Below are 19,409 nucleotides of genomic sequence, written 5' to 3' on the forward strand. Positions count from 1 at the left end.
CAGAAGCACGTCGGTTAACTAAGAAATACACTTGCGCTCCCGGGGGCGGTTCAGCGCAAAGAGGAGGCGTGTTCCGGCGCAAACGTTCCCTCATGCTATTTTACAGGTTTAGAAAACAATTCCGCCACTAACCGAAAAAAAAACTAGTTTAAAGTCAGTGGCGCGTTGCGCATGTTATTCATATGCTATTTTAAGGGCGCATGCTTGGCCATAATCAATGTAGCGTGTGCACAACACGCATACACTTTGATTCTCTCATCTACACAGAAGCAGCAGTTTTCATTTTTGCAAATCATACATTATTACGATAGATAGATAGATAGATAGATAGATAGATAGATAGATAGATAGATAGATAGATAGATAGATAGATAGATAGATAGATAGATGGATAGATGTTTGTTTTTGTTTTTTAAGTATCGGTTCAAGCACCGTTTAGGCACTGGTACCGTTTTAAAAGTATCGAATTGGCACCGGTATTGAAAAAAACTCAAAAGATACCCAACCCTACATGCTGGTCACACCACATGACTTTGATTTGGTGGATCAGTGGATTTTTTATTATTTATTTATTTTTATTATTAGTAAGCAGTGAAGCAGTTTTGGTCAAAATTAGATTATGTTAAACTATGGTCTTTACAATAATTACATTTTTTTTACATTTATAATTACAAGTCTTTTTTCTTCATTATGGCCCATAAAAAAATATCTGAATAAATGAATTTTACCTCTGAAATTAAAAGTGCTCATCATATAAAAGGTCTACTTAAGGTGTTTGTTCTATGAATTCCATTTTAATAGATATGCATATTTTATATATGAATAATATATTATGCATATTTTTCATTTATGTACATTTTTAATGTTAAAATGTATTTGTAGTTTCACCATGCAAAAGTTTGGGGTAAGAATCTTTTTTTTTATATATATTTGAAAGAAGTCTCTTGCTCCCCATGTCTGCATTTATTTGATCAAAAAACAGTAATATTGCGAAATATTATTACAATTTAAAATAAATGTTTTCTATTTTAATATATTTTAAAATTTAATTTATTCCTGTGATGGCTAAACAGAATTTTCAGCAGCAATTACTCCAATCTTCAGTATCACATGATCCTTTTAAATGGTAGTGTGTATGTAGAAATGAACATTACCAAGTATTATTAGTATTTTATGGTTGTGTTACCTATTACATAGTTGTACATTACTGGAAAGCAGGGGTCTCAAACTCTGCTCCTGGAGAGCTTCTGTCCTGCAGAGTTCAGTTCCAACCCCAGTCAAACACACCTGAACCAGCTAACCAAGGGGTTACTTGAAAATTGCTGGCAGGTGTGGTGGAACATTGTTGGAAGGCCCTGTAAGATGGCCCAGTAGTGCACAACACAACAAAATGTAAACAACACAATGGAAAAAAGCCACAACATAATGGAAATGGTCATATGCTCGCACACAAACGGGGCCTATATATATAAATGTATATACATAAATGCAGCGCTTTGTCTTTTTTAATTAAGCGCTGTTAGAGTTGAATGAGCCGAGGGATTTAATGCAGGTTGTAATGATCTAATGAAATCCAAATTTTGATATCCAATATATTTTTATATATGAACCCTTGCAATTTCTTTTTTGGAGCAATACATTATCATTGTTTTGCGCATTCAGCCCATTTCATGGTGCCTTTTCTATTTTTTTCTATATTTACATCCAAATTTTTAACAGTTTCTAACCCTGGAACTTGGCACATATTACTGTTGAATTAATTTCACAATGCTGTTTGGGGTTCATACTAAATTTGGGGTTCATAATAGAGGTAATGGTCTAATTTTAAACAGTTTTTACCGTACCAGGCTTTTTTAAATGACACTTTAAATTCACATAGCTATATAAATGACTTGGCTAATGTTTTTTGTTTTTTTTTAAAGGGTACGACAGTAAAATGTCCAAAATTTTGATTTCGTTAGACCATTACCTCTGTTATAAAGTCCTTAGCTTTAACATACCCTCTATAGTGGCCTAGAAAGGGAGAGGGAGCATTTCCGTTGTGTTGTGGCTTGTTTCTGTTGTGTTGTGGCTTGTTTCTGTTGTGTTGTGACTTGTTTCTGTTGTGTTGTGTTGTGTTGTGTTGTGTTGTGTTGTGTTGTGTTGTGGCTTGTTTCTGTTGTGTTGTGGCTTGTTTCCGTTGTATTGTGGCTTGTTTCCGTTGTGTTGTGGCTTGTTTCTGTTGTGTTGTTGCTTGTTTCCGTTGTGTTGTGGCTTGTTTCCGTTGTATTGTGGCTTGTTTCCGTTGTATTGTGGCTTGTTTCTGTTGTGTTGTGGCTTGTTTCTGTTGTGTTGAGACTTGTTTCTGTTGTGTTGCGGCTTGTTTCCGTTGTATTGTGGCTTGTTTCTGTTGTGTTGTGGCTTTTTTCTGTTGTATTGTGGCTTGTTTCTGTTGTGTTGTGGCTTGTTTCCGTTGTATTGTGGCTTGTTTCCGTTTTGTTGTGGCTTGTTTCTGTTGTGTTGTGGCTTGTTTCCATGTGTTGTAGCTTGTTTCTGTTGTGTTGTGGCTTGTTTCTGTTGTGTTGTGGCTTGTTTCTGTTGTGTTGAGACGATTTCGTTGTGATGTGGCTTGTTTCCATTGTTGTGGCTTGTTTCTGTTGTGTTGTTTAAATTTCATTGTGTTATGCACTACTGGGCCACTGTACAAGACAGATTGTCCCGTTTATCAATTTACTGTAGGTTTCAGAAGGGTGCTTGCAAGTAGGGCAGACCGATAATGGTTAAAATGGTAATCACCATTATTTTGCTAAAATATATATTTGCCCTTAATTGCATAATTATCAAAAGGGATAATGCAGTAAAAGCCATTTCACATGTCACTAAGGTCAAGAATCATGTTCGGATTTATTATAGTTCGTCACAGAGAAGGTTCTTAGTAGAATAAAATTGCTCATGAAAGAACAGAAACTTTAATTTGAGCAAAACTTCACAACGAACATCGCTAAACTCTAACATATATGTTTGTCAGTGTTGTCAGATCATCAGCACTTTTTTGCAGCGCAGAGAGAGTGTGCGTGCACATGGATGCCAGACTGAGAAGATCCTAGGCAAAAATAATAGGAAAATACTAGGCAGAAAATGTATGCGCACTGAAACAATCTCTGCAGCAGACTTCTACCCGACAGTCTAAGCGAAAGTGTGGGACTCGTAGAAAGACCGTAAGTGTTTAGGGTGCCTTTTGGGACAGGGCCGAACTGAAGTCTGCAGGAAGGTAGATCTCCAGGAGCAAGGTTGAAGAACCCAGCTGTAAAGTGTTACCGGTGATGTAAGGATTTAATTTTTTGCGTGAACTATCCCTTTAAATTTCCTTCTATTGGCTGTAACAATCACAGGAACAGCTTATTCAAGATTCATGTTAGATTATCCAAAAGTACATTTTCGTTCAGGGCTAAGAGAGCTAAGTGTTAAACACATCTGCACATTAAGCTAATATATCATTATGAAAATGGATTTCCATGAAGAAAATTGTTTTGTTTTGAATTTCTTCTACACAGTACCGGAAGTCTGAGCCGCAGGTGAGATCTATGAGGCCATGAGAAGAGGACGTGATCTCTCTGTGATCCTCAGATAAGCTACATTGCTCAATATCACACCACTTGTGACTGCTAGGACCATCAGGCTGTTCCACACCAGTGCCTTGATCTAACTTCTGGTCCTTCAACCTATGTAGGGTTGATATAAATTCTGACCCCAACAAGAACTCTACCAAACCCTGGAGCTCAACACCTCCGGTTACCAGGGGACCCCTAACTCTCTCTCTCTCTCTCTCTCTCTCTCTCTCTCTCTCTCTCTCTCTCTCTCTCTCTCTCTCTCTCTCTCTCTCTCTGCCTTAATGGAGACCAAACTCCTACAATGAACCATCACAGAGGGTTGTAATTGTAGATTTAAACTCATGTAATTACTGTATGTGTAAAAAAATGAACAATTGTAAATGTTAAAAATCTTGGACGTCACCTCTTTTTCTAACGTTTGGTGAGTGTTGTACATGTTTGAAATCTGTATGTCGGCAATGTGACTAGAAAAAGACCTCTCGGGATGACCAATGTGACCTTTATTTTATTATTATTTTGTTTTGCAAAGAAGCTGGAGCACATTTGGTGAAAGTTTTAAATGTGTGAAATGTCTATGTGAAAGTAAACACAAAATATCTGCAGGACCTGTTTGATTTTCATTGTCATGTTTCTGTTCTGCTCGTATCTGGTGCAAATATCTCAGGTTTCTTTTTCCGATGGTCACTTTTGGAGTTGTTCCTTTGAGGTGCTGTATAAAAACTGCATTCAGCATCTAAAATAACTGTGAAATGTATCATTTAGTCTTTATTTTATTTTCCTAAAAATAAGGGTCAAGTACTATTTGAAAGCACTTGACCACCTTGCCATATAATGAGTTTTTGAGTGTGTTTGCATGAATCATAAACCCCCTGTGTATTCATACTTATGTTTGAATCAACCTCAGATATCTATTGATTTCTTGAGTATGAACATCAAATCACTGCTATCTCCATGAGGAGCACTCCGGTAATACATCCACAGGGGTTATGGCCTTGTTGACTTATTCATTTATTAATCTGAAAACCCCATTCTTATTCTTAGAGCACTGCTCACCTAGAAAATCATGTACATACTTAAAATGTAATTTTGGACATTCTAAAACATTCTGCAATGTTTCTGTGGTGCGGATTGGTTTGCAATTGATAATCCATAGCAATAGTAAATATAACATTTAGCAAAATGCTGCAATAGCACAGTGTTACAACTTCACACTTATGATAAGCCAAACCACCAGTGTGTTTGATCACAGCATTATGTTCTCACAGAGATAATCTTTATGTTTGTTATAATGTTATTTAGCCTGGACATTTGTACCACAATACAAATCACATTAGCTTACATTTGCCACTGGGCAAGGTAAGCTATTGTGATTCACATTAGAAATCTGACAATAATAGCTGAGTTATTCTTCTTTTTGAGCATTTTATAAAGCAGGGATATCCACCTCTTTTTGCAGAATTACAGCTGTGCATCATATTGTCTTAGTGAGTGACTAAGATGACGTCTGTGCTGTGTGATGTGTGTTCAGTCACACAAATTGGCCTTTTCGCTCAGAGAAATCACAGAAGCATGAAAGATTAATCTTTAGTTATCTTGAGATATTCCACAGAACTTTGAAGATATTCCAGGTCTTTTTTTCTTTTCTTTTCTTTTCTTTTTTTTTTCTTTTCTTTGAGCCAATGGAGAATAAACTAGCATGCAATATACAATTTGCACCATCATCCCAAACTTTGTCTTCTCCATTCCACTCTCTCTACAGAGGAGCTATTCAGCATTCATGCTCTTAAACGGGTCCTGCTCCTTGTTGTTGTCTATGGCAATGTTAGTGTATAAAAGCATGTATCACGTTTCTAATAGATGTAAAATATCCCCTGAAAAGCACAGTCAAGAAATTGAAAATGTCCTACAGTGTCATGTATTTTTCTATTTGAAAAATCGAATGCATATTTACATTTGAATGAGGTATAAAAAGACAAGAAATTAAATATCGTAGGCTTTTCAAGTGTATTTTGGGTTTGTCATGAATGAAAAGGCATTAGCCTGCCTCTTATCAGAATGTCCTCTGTGTAATTTAACCACAAAGTTTTAATGGGGAGTGTGGAGAAAATATTGTGTAGCGAAAAGAAAAAAGCCAATGAATTCTCATGTGCCAAATTTGTTCTGACACAAGCAGTGTTCAAATAAATATGAATAAAGTTTGCATTCCTGAAGAGATTCGCAGATGTTTGCTTTTCTTTGGTAGATTATATTTTAATTTAATTGTGGAGCAGTAGTTTGCATAATCTATTACAGTAAACTACTAATAAGAGGAAAACATATACATACATTTGTACATTTATTTATTAATATAGATTGCATATGTAATATGTACAGATATTTTCACCTGCCAGTCAGTTTATTTGAAATGAATATTGAGAGGCACACAGCCATGGAGAGAATGATAAAACTGTGATTAGTTAAACACACTAAAACACATTGGAATATTACAGGCAACAGGTTGCTGTAGGTAGTAGATCTCACGGTAACCAGTCTGACTCCTCTTGTGCCAGCGCGTTCCGCAAGCTCTCTTTATTCCTGAAAGCGTTCAACAGGAGCTCCAGAGATTTGACCACCGGCTCCAGATCACCTCCGCTCTGTCTCTTTCCAAACCGCCCGATGGGTCTCACACCGCGACCCACATACCAGAACGGGTCGATCTCTGGACCTGATTGGGGCAGGTTAAGACAAATGTCACTATTAAAGTGCATATTTGGCATATGCATGCATATAACAAATCGTGTTTGTCTATTTGTTGTCAAAAATTAATCTAATTCCAGTTTCACTGTTATATATAACAACCAGAAATATCTTAGTAATACATTATTTAAACACATTTTTATGTTCTTGTAATGCACAGTTATAAAATGCATTAAAACAAATAAGCAACACCAAATTTCACATTTTAGAATGCATAGAATCCTCTAAGTACATTGATTTTTTTTTTTCTTTGGCAAACTAAACAATGTGTCTTGGTCAAATCTATAAATTAACTGGTTTTATTCAAGTCAAAACCATCATTTAATATGACTAATATGACCAATGAAAATCATTTTTATGAGTTAAATCAAGTTCAAATTGTTTCTTAAAATAGCAACAGCACAGTGATTTGACTAAAACAGGGTAAAAATGCTACAATATAAATTGTTACTTGTTACTTTTATCATATACAGTTAAAATGTATATTAGATTTAAGATAACTATACTTGTAATTTGACTGTAAAACACTGTACATATAGGCTATAAACTGATTATAAACTGTATTTATTTCCACATAGTTTACAGCCAAAGTGTATATTTTAAAGTAAAATATTTTGTAATCAAAAATAAGTCTCCTGATTATGTTTGGTAGCTATGCTTCATTGAAGGACATTTTTGAGGAAGCGCTGGCCATCTATTTTACCATCTGCATTATTAATCATTATTTTGTATTTTAAAGCCACAAAGCAGATTTAAGCAATTCAAGCAGGTTGGCATATTAACATTATACCAGTTAATGAAATATAATGTCATGAACTATAACATATACAGGCGCAAAAATGCTGTTAGTGCCACTGATCTTTTTTCATCCATTTTATTTACTGGTAACCTTAAGATGTTCTTTTACATTGTATAAAATGTACATGTTAAAATTATGACAGTGATTACAATTATTTATGAAAAGATATAACTGATTACACGGTGCATTTTAATGCATTACGAATTTATATTATGTAGCCTATTATGAATATTTTAAATATATTAATATTTTAAATTATATTTTAAATCCATGAACGTCTGAAAGCTGCTTCACTGACTGACACTGCGTGCCTATCTATCTGCCATTCAAGTCTCTTGGAGCTGTTATGTGAATACAGTGAATAATAAATTCACCACAATGAAAAAAACTGATCGAGAAGAAAAAAAACTGATCGAGAAGAAAAAAAACTTACTTCTGTTATCAACGTTGTGGACGATGTGGAGGTCGTGCTCGACTGTGGTGCCGTGTGCAGAGGATTCAGTGGCGGACAGAACGAGCAGAAGCAGGAACGCGACGGTCCCCAAGCGCGAGCCAATCAGGCACTTCGTCACGGGCCGAGTGAAGGCGGCGGGCAGCATGCTGAGTCTGAGACAGGGCACTGCACGACACAAATAGCTATGGCAGTAAGCACAAAACTTGTATTTTATTCAATTACCTGCATAGTATACTACGATTAATTCAAGTAAGAAAATATTTTGTGACTGATCAACTATCACAACATTGAAAGTAATTTTAAGGGTCAGATCAGGTAGAAACTGCACATTTTGTGCACTAGTAACTGTAATCATATTTTTGTTAAGAAATTAACTTTAAAAATCACCATACACATTTTTACTTAACAGCTACCTCTATTGATTCAATCAGAAAGAGTTGTTGAACTTACATGTGTCTTTGGACGTTTGCTCTTCAGTAACACCTGTGTTCTGGGGTCAGAGTCCAAGTAATTCAGGAATGTGAAGATGTCCTGCTTATATATCGCAAGGAGTCTGTCACAAAATGGATTAGATCACGTCAATCTTGCAGGACATCCCTCCTTACACACGCACACCTCCCACTTCCCCCCTTTCTCCTCTCCTCCTCCTCTTCTAATCCCCCATCAGCATCTCCACTGCTTTGATCCCTTGACTTGGACCCACCGCAGTGAAAGAGCGATGAGAGAACTCGTCCATTTGTGAATCAGACACGTTCTGACGCACTTCATCAGCAGATCTCTGACACACACATTAACTTAAAAAAAAAAGGCACTTGTTGACTGAGATTTCGAATTTGAAAGCTACAGCAGAAGCCAATGATTTAAATTTATGAGCGAATTATTCCTTTAAATAGTTTGATTCAAACTACTCAGCAGTAGTGAGAATTTACCAACAGTGGTCCGAGAACCACAAACTGGCGACAGGGTGTTGGGCAGCCAAGGCTCATCGATATACAAGGGCAACGAAGGCTATCCCTTTTGGTCCAAGCCAACAGAAGGTATACTGTGGCACAAATCACACAAAATTTGAATGATGGCTATAGGAGGAATGTGTCACAACACAGTTCATTGCACTCTGCTGTGTATGAGGTGCGTAGCCGCAGACCAATCAGAGTGCCTATGAAGACTCCTGTCCACCGTCGAAAGTGCCTACAATGGGCACGCGAGCGTCAGAACTGGACATTAGAGCAGTAGAAGAAGTTCGCCTGGTCGGATGAGTCCCATTTTCTTTTACATCACGTGAACGGCCATGTACGTGTGCGCCATTTACCTGGGTAAGTGATGGCACCAGGATGCACTGTGGGTCAACATCAAGCCAGGTAGAGGGAGTTTGATGTTCTGGGCAATGTTCTGCTGGGAAACCCTGAGTCTGGCCATTCATGAGGGACATAAACTTGACAAGTGCCACCTAAACATTGTTTCAGCCTAGGTATACCCTTTCATGACAATGGTGTTCCCTGGTGGAAGTGGCATCTTTCAGCAAAATAATGCATGCTGCCACACTACACACATTGTTCAAAAATGGTTCGAGGAACATGATGAAGATGTGTTGCCCTGGCCTTCAAATTCCCCAGATCTCAATCCATTTGAGCATCTGTGGGATATGTTGGACCAACAAGTTTGAACCATGGAGTCTCCACCTCGAAACCTACAGGAAGCATATCCTTTAATTCCTTCATTTATAAAACGCTAAAATCCATGCCAACGTTCATATTTATAAAAATGGTCTTTGACATGGAAATGTGCTTAGCAGCACGTCAGGGTCTAAGCAGGCACACTCACAGAGTCGGAGAACTGCAGGTATTTGAAAATCCTAACAATTCTTGCCACTTACCATACTCAAGTAAATGATCTGGACGTTGGCTGTTGCTCTTTTATGTTAATGATATTAATTAGGCATTTACAAGGCGGAGATCTGAAACCATTCATCTGCGCACAATTTCAAGATCATTTGCAATTTATAGATTTCACTTCTGGAAACATTTTAGAAATGAGGCCCTAGAGCTCTTGTAGAGTCCACACGGCAGCACGCAGCGGACCAACAGCATTTTAGGCAGGTGGTCATAATGTTTTGGCTCATCATATATTTATTTTTAAGCATGTAATGTTTGATCTTTGTGCATGTTTGATCATAAAATAAAACCATAAAATAGTTACAAATAAACATAAAATAGTTGCCGATTTTGAGTGTGTCTAGTTCTGCTTCTGTGTTCCAGGAGCAGACAGCAGTGAGCATTAGGTGCAGGTCTAATGATGAGGAGGAGAGGATAGCCCCACCATCGCACATGGAGCAAATAAGGCCTAAATCCATCAGCATTTATTACCATAATGATATTACAAATATGAGATGTCCCCAAAACAAACAGATGCACCACAAATAAAATCCTCTTTTCTAGAGTATGCAACCAATGAGATGCTAGCGATGAGCTGAGCTCCAATAATCTGTCATTATGGGCTCAAGCACTGAATGTGCTGGAGCCCTACTGTGTTTTTTTTATTATTTATTATTTAGCATGTTCAATATTGTGAATAATGTATATATATATAACGTTGTAAACAATTGCATTTTGAGGACACAACAAATTTTGTCAAATCCGAGCTACATGGTGTGATAACTTAAAAATATCCTCTGCTCCCATTTGATCACGGTGTGTCTTTTGTGCTTACAGGTCCTAAAACAGACATTCAAGTGTCAAGTAGCTTTCATGGCTGATTATTGTTGATTTCAAGAACCACAGTCTAGTATTAATATAATTCTGTTAACACCTGCAATCTTCTATTATTCTATTCTATCTATTAATTGCCATATCACACCATCATCTAAAAACATGACTGACAAATATTTGCTTATGAAATGTATGGTCATGCCCCCCTGTTAACCTATTTAATTACTGAAAATGTTGTATATGTGGACACCAGAACAATCTGAGATTATAACTAGGAAAGGATTGTTTTTCAAGTAAATATGTTATGATTGACTACCACAATAACATTTATTACATCCAATTTGGATGGAATCCACTGGAATCCACACAGTCCCATTGAGTAACATACAGTATATTGCCAAATGTTTTGTGATGTCTGCCTATACATGCACATGAACTTTAATGACATCCCATTGTTAATTTGTTGGGTTTAATATGGAGTTGGCCCACCCTTTGCAGCTATAACAACTTCAACTCATCTGGGAAGGCTTTCCACAAGGTTTAGGAGTGTTTATGGGGATTTTTGACCATTCTTCTAGAAGCGCATTTGTGAGGTCAGGCACTGATGTTGGACGAGAAGGCCTGGCTCACAGTCTCCGCTCTAATTCATCCCAAAGGTGTTCTATCGGGTTGAGGTCAGGACCATGTGCAGGCCAGTCAAGTTCCTCCACACCAAATTCGCTCATCCATGTCTTTATGGACTTTACTTTGTGCACTGGTGCGCAGTTATGTTGGAACAGGAAGGGGCCATCCCCAAACTGTTTCCACAAAGTTGGGAGCATGAAATTGTCCAAAATGTCTTGGTATGCTGAAGGATTAAGAGTTCCTTTCACTGGAACTAAGGGGCCAAGCCCAAACCCTGGAAAACAACCTCACACCATAATCCCCCCTCCACCAAACTTTACACTTGGCACAATGCAGTCAGGCAAGTACCGTTCTCCTGGCAACCTTTAAACCCAGACTCGTCCATCAGATTGCCAGACAGAGAAGTGTGATTCATCACTCCAGAGAACACATCTCCACTGCTCTAGAGTCCAGTGGTGGCGTGCTTTACACCACTGCATCCGACACTTTGCATTGCACTTGGTGATGTAAGACTTGGATGCAGCTGCTTGGCCATGGAAACCCATTCCATGAAGCTCTCTACACACTGTTCTTGAGCTAATCTGAAGGCCACATGAAGTTTGGAGGTCTGTAACTATTGATTCTGCAGAAATTTGGAGACTTCTGCGCACTGTGTGCCTCAGCATGCGCTGACCCCTCTCTATGATTTTATGTTGCCTACCACTTTGTGGCTGAGTTGCTATTGTTCCCAATTGCTTCCAATTTGTTATAATACCACTAATAGTTGACCGTGGAATATTTAGTAGTGAGGAAATTGCACAAATGGACTTATTGCACAGGTGGCAACCTATCACGGTGCTACGCTCAAATTCACTGAGCTCCTGAGAGCAACCCATTCTTTCACAAATCTTTGTAGAAGCAGTCTGTGTGCCTATAGGTGCTTGATTTTATACAACTGTGGCCATGGAAGTGATTGGAAAACCTGAATTCAGTGATTTGGAAGGGTGTCCCAATACTTCTGGCAATATAGTTATATGGTAACTTGATGGTTTTAATTACATTTGGATACATCTTTATTTGTTCATTTATTTATTTTGTTTGTTTAAATGCTATATATAATACATGCTATGAAAATATATTGCTCATTACTAGTTCATGTTAGATAATGCATGTTAGATAATGCTTTACTGATGTTAACATCCAAGAGAGCTTATTGTAAAGTGTAACTGAAATCATCTATCAGTTTTATCATTTCAAGCTTCTATATGAATATATCTAGTTTTAAGTTCTATAGTTAAATATCCAGAACAAGGAATGATTTGTTTTCATACAATTCAAATAGTCATTTAGTCACTGAAACATGCCAATCTCTAAACAAACCCTCTCTATTAGTTCATCTAAACCTAATCTTATTACTAAACTAAGCTATGAAGCGAGTGAATGGACTTTTTCTAGCTGTGTGGCTTTCATTGAGACTGTGTCTTTGAAAGATTTATTAAGATGTTTCACCCCAAAGCGACAGCAACTTCAATCATTCCCATGCTGTTTTGGGGACATTTGGGGTGTAAATCTTTGCCTACACAGAGAGTGGGTTGATACAAGCATTGATCAACTGTAGTTTTCTCTGCGATAAAGTCCAGACTAGCAGCCATCCTCATAAACTGTTCAATGAGCAATCACGTGTGTAACCAGTGTGGGTGTGTATGTGTGTGTGAGCAGGCATGACTTGCAGAGACAATTATTGCGAAGGCCAGAATCAGTATGCAGTTCAGTGGTGCATTTTAAACACACCTGATTAGATTTTTGATAACTTTTATAACTTATACACAATCTTTGAGAATGCAGCTATTTTTATTCTGACTCATTCTTCTGTCTTGATTAATGTGGACACAGCATAATGATTGGTGCAATATTATTAGTCACTGCACAGTTAAAGGTCCAGCATATTAAGTAACTTGAATGCTGATTGCTTAAATGTATAATTTCTAGGCTTGTAACATCAGGACAAGCATTCTTTTCAAATTAATTGATATTAATAATTGACTTGCATTTTGCAGAAATTGTTAGACCTTGTAATGCTTAACCCTGGAAATCAAAATCAGCTTAGTTAAAATAACAAAGGCCATGCTGCTGCAAGAATACATTAAAACCCCCATTGCAGATCTCTACAGGTGGTGCTTGGGAAGAGGAGGTGTAAACAGAAGGTTTTTTTTATTTGCAAAACAATATAGATTCAAATTATTTCACATTATTTAAAGGGGTCATGAACTGGATTATTTTATTTTATAATGTTTCCTGATTTTTACATCAAAAATTGTCATAATTTAGAAGTAAAATGCATTTTTCCTAGCCCGATTTTAGCCCTATGATTTGAACGCTCTGTTTGAAGGGGCGTGTCTGCTGTGAGACTTCAGTGTAAACTGATTGTGTAAACTGCTGTGATTGGCTGACATGTTTGCATATGAAATAGCTAGTATTACATGTTGAACTCTCTCGAAAACTTTTACTATGTTTTTACTATTACAGTTATCGAGATTAACGAATCGTGAAAAGTATTGATTATAGCATTATATTTAGATCTATTCCCATCCCATGAGAGGTTGCAGTAATGAGCATTGAACAGATGACAGACAGTCTGTTGATCGCTTGAATGAAGTGATCTCATCACTGCAACACAATTTCTGCACTCTCACGAATGCTTTCACCAAATAACAATGTAAACACGATGTAAATACAGTAATAGCTTAGTTGTGCAGTGTAACAGCGTCATTGATTTCATAACGAGTTTTGACAAGTGTCCAGATAAGCCCAATTGTGTGATTGACAATTGGGCGATTGGAAAGGGAGCATTCTTTGATCGCTTTCTGTATATAATATAATCACAGTTTAAATAAGATTATTTTCATCCTACTAAGAGAAACAATGTGAAGTTGATCGTTTAGTCACTGGCTTGATTTACTGATGCATAAACAGTATTGAACGATTTTGAGAGAAAGATAATCTGTCTGAACACAGATCAGGCATTAGAATAAACATGGTTACTTACATATTTGTGGCGTTGCTGGCAGATCCATATCGTAAAAGTCTGTTTGCAAAGCCTGCGTCGAAATTGCGACTGATTTACCAAATAATCCACAGTGAAATGCACTGAATAGAAAAAAATGCACTGCTGAGACATTCACATGGTTGAAAAAAAACCCTAGCATTAGGATCCTTTGGAAGGTAATGATCTTGTGTCGATCTTTTCTCATTCTCATGTCACTATTCACTAATGCGCCAATGGGCTGCGCCAAAGACACGCTGATGTACAGTAGACGTAGGCGTTGATATTCTTCTGCAAAGGCGGTCTTTTGCTGCACTATGACATCATAAGTCCCCACTTTTCAGATCCTGTCGTTTTCTGGCCTTGGTTTCAATAACAAGGAACTTTTGAGGTTTAAAACTTACAAGTCAAGTCAAGTCAAGTCACCTTCATTTATATAGCGCTTTTAACAATATAGATTGTTTCAAAGCAGCTTTACAGTGACAATGGGAAATTAAAGTAACAGAGATTGTTTTGGCTTTACAGCAGCTCTAGAATAAAGTTATTGTCCAGCTAAAGTTAGTTTTGATTGATTCACTTCCGTTGCAAAGATCATTAGTTATTAACTTAGAGGTCGCTAACACGACACCGTTCTAACAGAAAACCCTTAATGCGCTCTGGCCTGCTCATTTGCACAACAACAGGCCAGACTTTTGAGATCGCAATAGACGTGAAGGACTATAATGCGTTAAGAGCTCGCTCAAGTACTGGGAAGCTAAACCATTTAGTGCCTTGTAAGTAATCAGTAAGATTTTACAATTTATACGATGTTTAATAGGGAGCCAATGCAGTGTTGACAGAATGGGGCTAATATGGTCATACTTCCTGGTTCTGGTAAGAACTAGAGCTGCTGCGTTTTGGACCAGCTGTAGTTTGTTTATTATGCATGCAGGGCAACCACCCATAAGAGCATTACAATAATAGCCTTGATGTCATGAACGCATGAACTAACTGTTCTGCATTTTTCACTGAAAGCATATGTCGTAATTTAGATATATTTTTAAGATGGAAGAATGCGGTTTTACAGATACTAGAAACGTGACTTTCAAATTAAATATTGCACACCCAGGTTCCTAACCGATGACGAAGACTTGAAAGAACATCCATCAAGTGTTAGACAGTATTCTAGGTTATTACGTGAGGACATTTTTTGTCCAATTATTAGAATCTCTGTTTTTTCAGACATAAGTAGTAGGAAATTACTAGTCATCCAGTTTTTTATATCAGCAATGCATTCCATTAATTTTGTGAATTGGTAAGTTTCGTCAGGGCGTGAAGAAATACAGAGTTGAGTATCAGGATATTTTTATAGTATAACGACCTCTTAACTGTCAAAAGATCAAAGAAAATTTTCAGTTCATGACCCCTTTAATAAACTGTATATGTGGACTTTATAACTTGTTATAAAAATGATACTTTTTATATGGAGTTTCTTGACTACTTTGTGACTGAAAAGTCAAGGGACAGGTTTGTCACCATATTTTAATAATGACCCCAAAAAGTCACACTGTAATGTGCTTTCGATTTAATGCTGTTGACAAGCCTTCCACAAGAGACATATTTTGCATAATAATAGTCATAATGTAAAAGCCTCTCTTAAACCAACGGTAAAGAATTAGTGCCTGTGTTCTTTTCCTCAGCAACAGCCATGTTTATCATCTTTGCTGCTGTTGATACAGACTATTCTTGTTTTGTAACGAGTCAGACATTTTCCATTGAATGTTATATTACAGTTTTTCTGAATTGCTAAAGCACATTTCTCGAAACCATCCCTCACTTTCTCAAAACCTTAAACACACTCTTATGGCAAAAATCTAACAATTCTCTCAAAATCATTTTGTCTGTGATCAAAATCAAATAATGCTTTCAGATCTTACACACAGCCAGTCAAAATATAAACACTACAGATCATTCATTAGTCACTCACTACATCAAAAAATGGAGAACACAGCATCCAAAGCATGCAGTTACAGAAAAAAAGCATATTGTAACACAGTAATTACGTTAAAAAAAGTAATCGCAACTTACAGTAAGGTATAGTATTGTACTGAATACTACAGTTTTTTTCCAATTGCTAACACATAATTTTGCAAACTAGGCTGGTTTTATCAAAATGCTTACCACAATTCACAAAACCACACAACCAAACTGCAAAATACCAAATATATCCTGCATAATGAAGCACTGCAACTAAAACTACATATAGCATTATCAAAATCAAACTTTTGCACGAAATGGCACACACTTCATTCATATTACCAGATTTTTGTCTAACCAACTACACACTGTTGTAATACACTGTTTTAATGAAAAGCACTCTCATCTTTGGTATGCTTTGCCATAATACTAAAATAGTTCAAATTGTAGAAAATTCTTCAGATTGTTCACATGCACAGAAATATTTGCAGATACACACACATGCTGTTGAAACATTTATTTTTTTATTTTTCACCAAACAAGTCAGTCCAACAGATGCACAGCAGATATATTTACATTGGACTGAACAAAAATATGCTCACAAACAACAGTAAACTGAAAAAAATTGAAGTGTTAACAATCAATTTGGCCAGGTGGCACATGTATTGGCCAATTAGTTCATGTAGTGTCATTTTGAATGGCAGTGTTTTGAAATGGCAAACATGTGACTTTATGTCAGATTGTTGTGTCTTATGCAGAGAACCGTGTTCAGTGCATTTAAAAAGTGGCATTTTGAATTGCAAAATGTGTGTAAAGCAGAAAATGTGTTGAGAAGAGGTTTTGCTCTTTGTGTGTCAGTTTAAATAATTGTGCTGTGCATGTCATTTTAGTGTGTTAGCAATTGAAGGAAATTGTAGTGAATGTCTGTATATTGAGCACTTGCATACTGTAAAAATACAGTAGTCTTACAGTAAAATACAGTAAAGAGTTGAGCAACTGCAAAAGCAAAGTCAGTGAGAGAGATTAATTTTGCCTCAGCATCATGTCTTCATGTTGGGTCCGGCCTGAGGACTTTGTCCACATCACAGGCAATGTCGTCTCTTGCCAGGCAAAGGGAAAAACCCTGTAGTGTGCCGGATCCAGCCTTGACAACACTGTCCACACCTTGCTCTTTTTCATCCTCATACTCATCCTCTTCCACCTCTCCTTTTCAGATTGTTTCCATCTATTGTTTATATCAACATTCAGTGCACCTGTGCCACCTGTGCACTCCTGAACTGACTTATTTTGTACAGTTGGTTTGATCGCATCATTAGAAATGTGTGAACAATTTTGAGTTGTTGTGTGTTAACGATAACAACTGTGTTTTAGTTGTGTTTAACTTCTGCCTGCCTGGGGTTTAGTGTTTTGCAAGACAAGTGCATCACAGTGCGATGTGTTTTTTAGTGAGTGAGAATGTGTTTGGAGTGCATGAGATCTGCAAATGGTTTTTAACTGCCTGGTTCAGAGAATGGGGTTTAGTGTTTTAGCAATTCAGAAACACAAATATCCAAAAACCAATATTAGACGTCTCTGACCTCACAGTCTTTTTTATTACAGTTTTTCTCTATTGCTTAAACACATTTCTTGAAACTATACCTCATATTCTCAAAACAGTAAACACAAATCCACAATGTCTCACCCAGTTCCCCATTCTATTTTCAGGTCAAAATGAAGCTCTACACTCAAAACCATTCATTCTTGCTGAAGAACCAAACTTTGCCCTCAGACATCACACACAAGCCCTCACAAACACACACACTACAACATAGTCTTACACACTGCTGGTGCAATAAATTCAAAACAACATTTCCAAAACTGGTAAGTTATGTTGCTTGTGGTCCTCAAGTTATGCTGTACTCGTTGCACAGCATCCCTCATAGTCATACCATGGTCAAAGACATGGGCAACTAGACTGGCAATCCTTGTCACATTGGCCTTGCCCTTCCCCTTCCTCATCCTCTTCCTTCACCTCTTCCTCCACTCCCTACTGCTCTTCCTCCTCCTCCTCCACCTCCTACTTTTCCTCTTCCTTCACCTCTTCCTCCACTCCCATCTACTCTTCCTTCTTCTTCTCCTCCTCCTCCTCCTCCTCCTCCTCCTCCTCCTCCTCCTCCTCCTCCTCCCCCTCCTCCTCCACTCCAGTGTCCTCCACTCCAGTGCCCTCCACTTCATCAACCTCTTCCTTCATGTCTTTCTGGATCCATTGTTTCAAACCCCAATGAACCGACTCTGACTCTTTATCTATATTGAAGGTTCTGATTGGTGTGTGATCAATTTTGACTCTTAGTGTTTCCACTTGGGTAATTGTGTGCTAACTGAGCTGAAGCTGTGCTGACTTGAGTGAACAATTTTGAATGCTAGTGCTTTCTAAATGACAACATGGTGTAGGCAATGAGAAATGAAGGGATTTGTGTGTAGAGTTTTGCAGTGACAGTTCAACAAATCTGACTCATGTGTCAAAACAGGAGAATAGTGTTTATAGTTTAGGTAAATGGGTGTGCTTTTTGATAAATGGCGTTATGGTTTTGAAATTTTAGTTCAAAAGCCTGGTTTTAGTGTTTAAGCAATCAAGAAAAACTGTAATATCAATTCCCAAATTTGCTGCAGGTTATAGGTTAGCTTTTTTATATGTATATTTATATGTATATGTATATGTTTATTTTGATGGTCCACTTAAGACAGCTACTATAAGTACCTTTGCAACTACGTCAACTAACTCTCATTAGAGTATTAGTAGACTGTTAAGTATTATGGTTCGGGTTAGTAGAATAAGCTGACATGTAGTTGCAAAGTTACTAATAGTTAGTAGAATGTCTAAAATGGGCCATCGAAATAAAGTGTTACCTAATTAGTTTATGTCACTATGCCCCTTAATTTACAGATCTTTAATAAACCAACAGTGAAATGACCTGCAACAACCAATCAAGAGCAGGAAGCAGGCAATATTCCTAACCTTCCTCAATAGAAAATATAAAAGTCAATAGGAGTGCCAGTTATTGACGTCTAGTTTTATCATGTCAGGTATGAGGGCCTCTATAGAAGACCATGACTGTTGCTTTTTGGCATTTATATAAATATTAATTTAGAAAACACTGTTAATAAAGCGACTAACAAATGAGAATAATAACAAGCAGTTCTAAAACATTTTGTTGGAAACTTTACAATTTCATTCTATAATGTATCTAATATAAAAATCTAGAACTTAGAAAGTTAAATTTGTAGTTATCAAATAATCTGAGGTCCAGAGAAAATCGAAAATGTCAAATTATCTGATGTAAGTTTACATTGTTCCGTTGCTCAGGCAAGGGATTTGATTAAAAGCAGATCTTTATCATTGTGTTATTTAATCATATTTAATTCACACATTAACTTTCAGAATGTATTATATAGCAGAATGCAGTCTATACCATTTCATCGTGTGAACTAAAGCTGTTTTACACAAAGAAAAGTAGAGAAGGGAAACATCTGTCTCTGGCAGCCT

At 37.1% G+C, this 19,409-nt stretch overlaps 2 protein-coding genes across 2 annotated transcripts in view; one reads left to right on the forward strand and one right to left on the reverse strand.

Moving 5' to 3' along the window:
• Nucleotides 1-5,800, forward strand: part of myripb (myosin VIIA and Rab interacting protein b) — a 276,968-nt gene extending 271,168 nt beyond the window's left edge. The window contains exon 17 of the mRNA XM_084102756.1: nucleotides 3,534-5,800. Within this exon, the coding sequence (XP_083958882.1) occupies nucleotides 3,534-3,547 (14 nt within the window). The 3' untranslated portion in view covers nucleotides 3,548-5,800. The remainder of the gene's footprint in view (nucleotides 1-3,533) is intronic.
• An 11-nt stretch (nucleotides 5,801-5,811) lies between these two features.
• prlh2 (prolactin releasing hormone 2) lies at nucleotides 5,812-8,088 on the reverse strand. The gene is made up of 3 exons (XM_084102757.1): nucleotides 8,030-8,088; nucleotides 7,559-7,744; nucleotides 5,812-6,294 (listed from the first exon to the last, which is right to left on the reverse strand). Exons 2-3 carry the CDS (start codon nucleotides 7,722-7,724, stop codon nucleotides 6,107-6,109), a joined length of 354 nt encoding a protein of 117 aa, XP_083958883.1. The 5' UTR covers nucleotides 7,725-7,744; nucleotides 8,030-8,088; the 3' UTR covers nucleotides 5,812-6,106.
• Between the last annotated feature and the right edge of the window lie 11,321 nt (nucleotides 8,089-19,409).

This window comes from Abramis brama, assembly GCF_963993115.1.
Source record: "Abramis brama genome assembly, chromosome: 24".
In the NCBI taxonomy this organism is placed as follows: Eukaryota; Metazoa; Chordata; class Actinopteri; order Cypriniformes; family Leuciscidae; genus Abramis; species Abramis brama.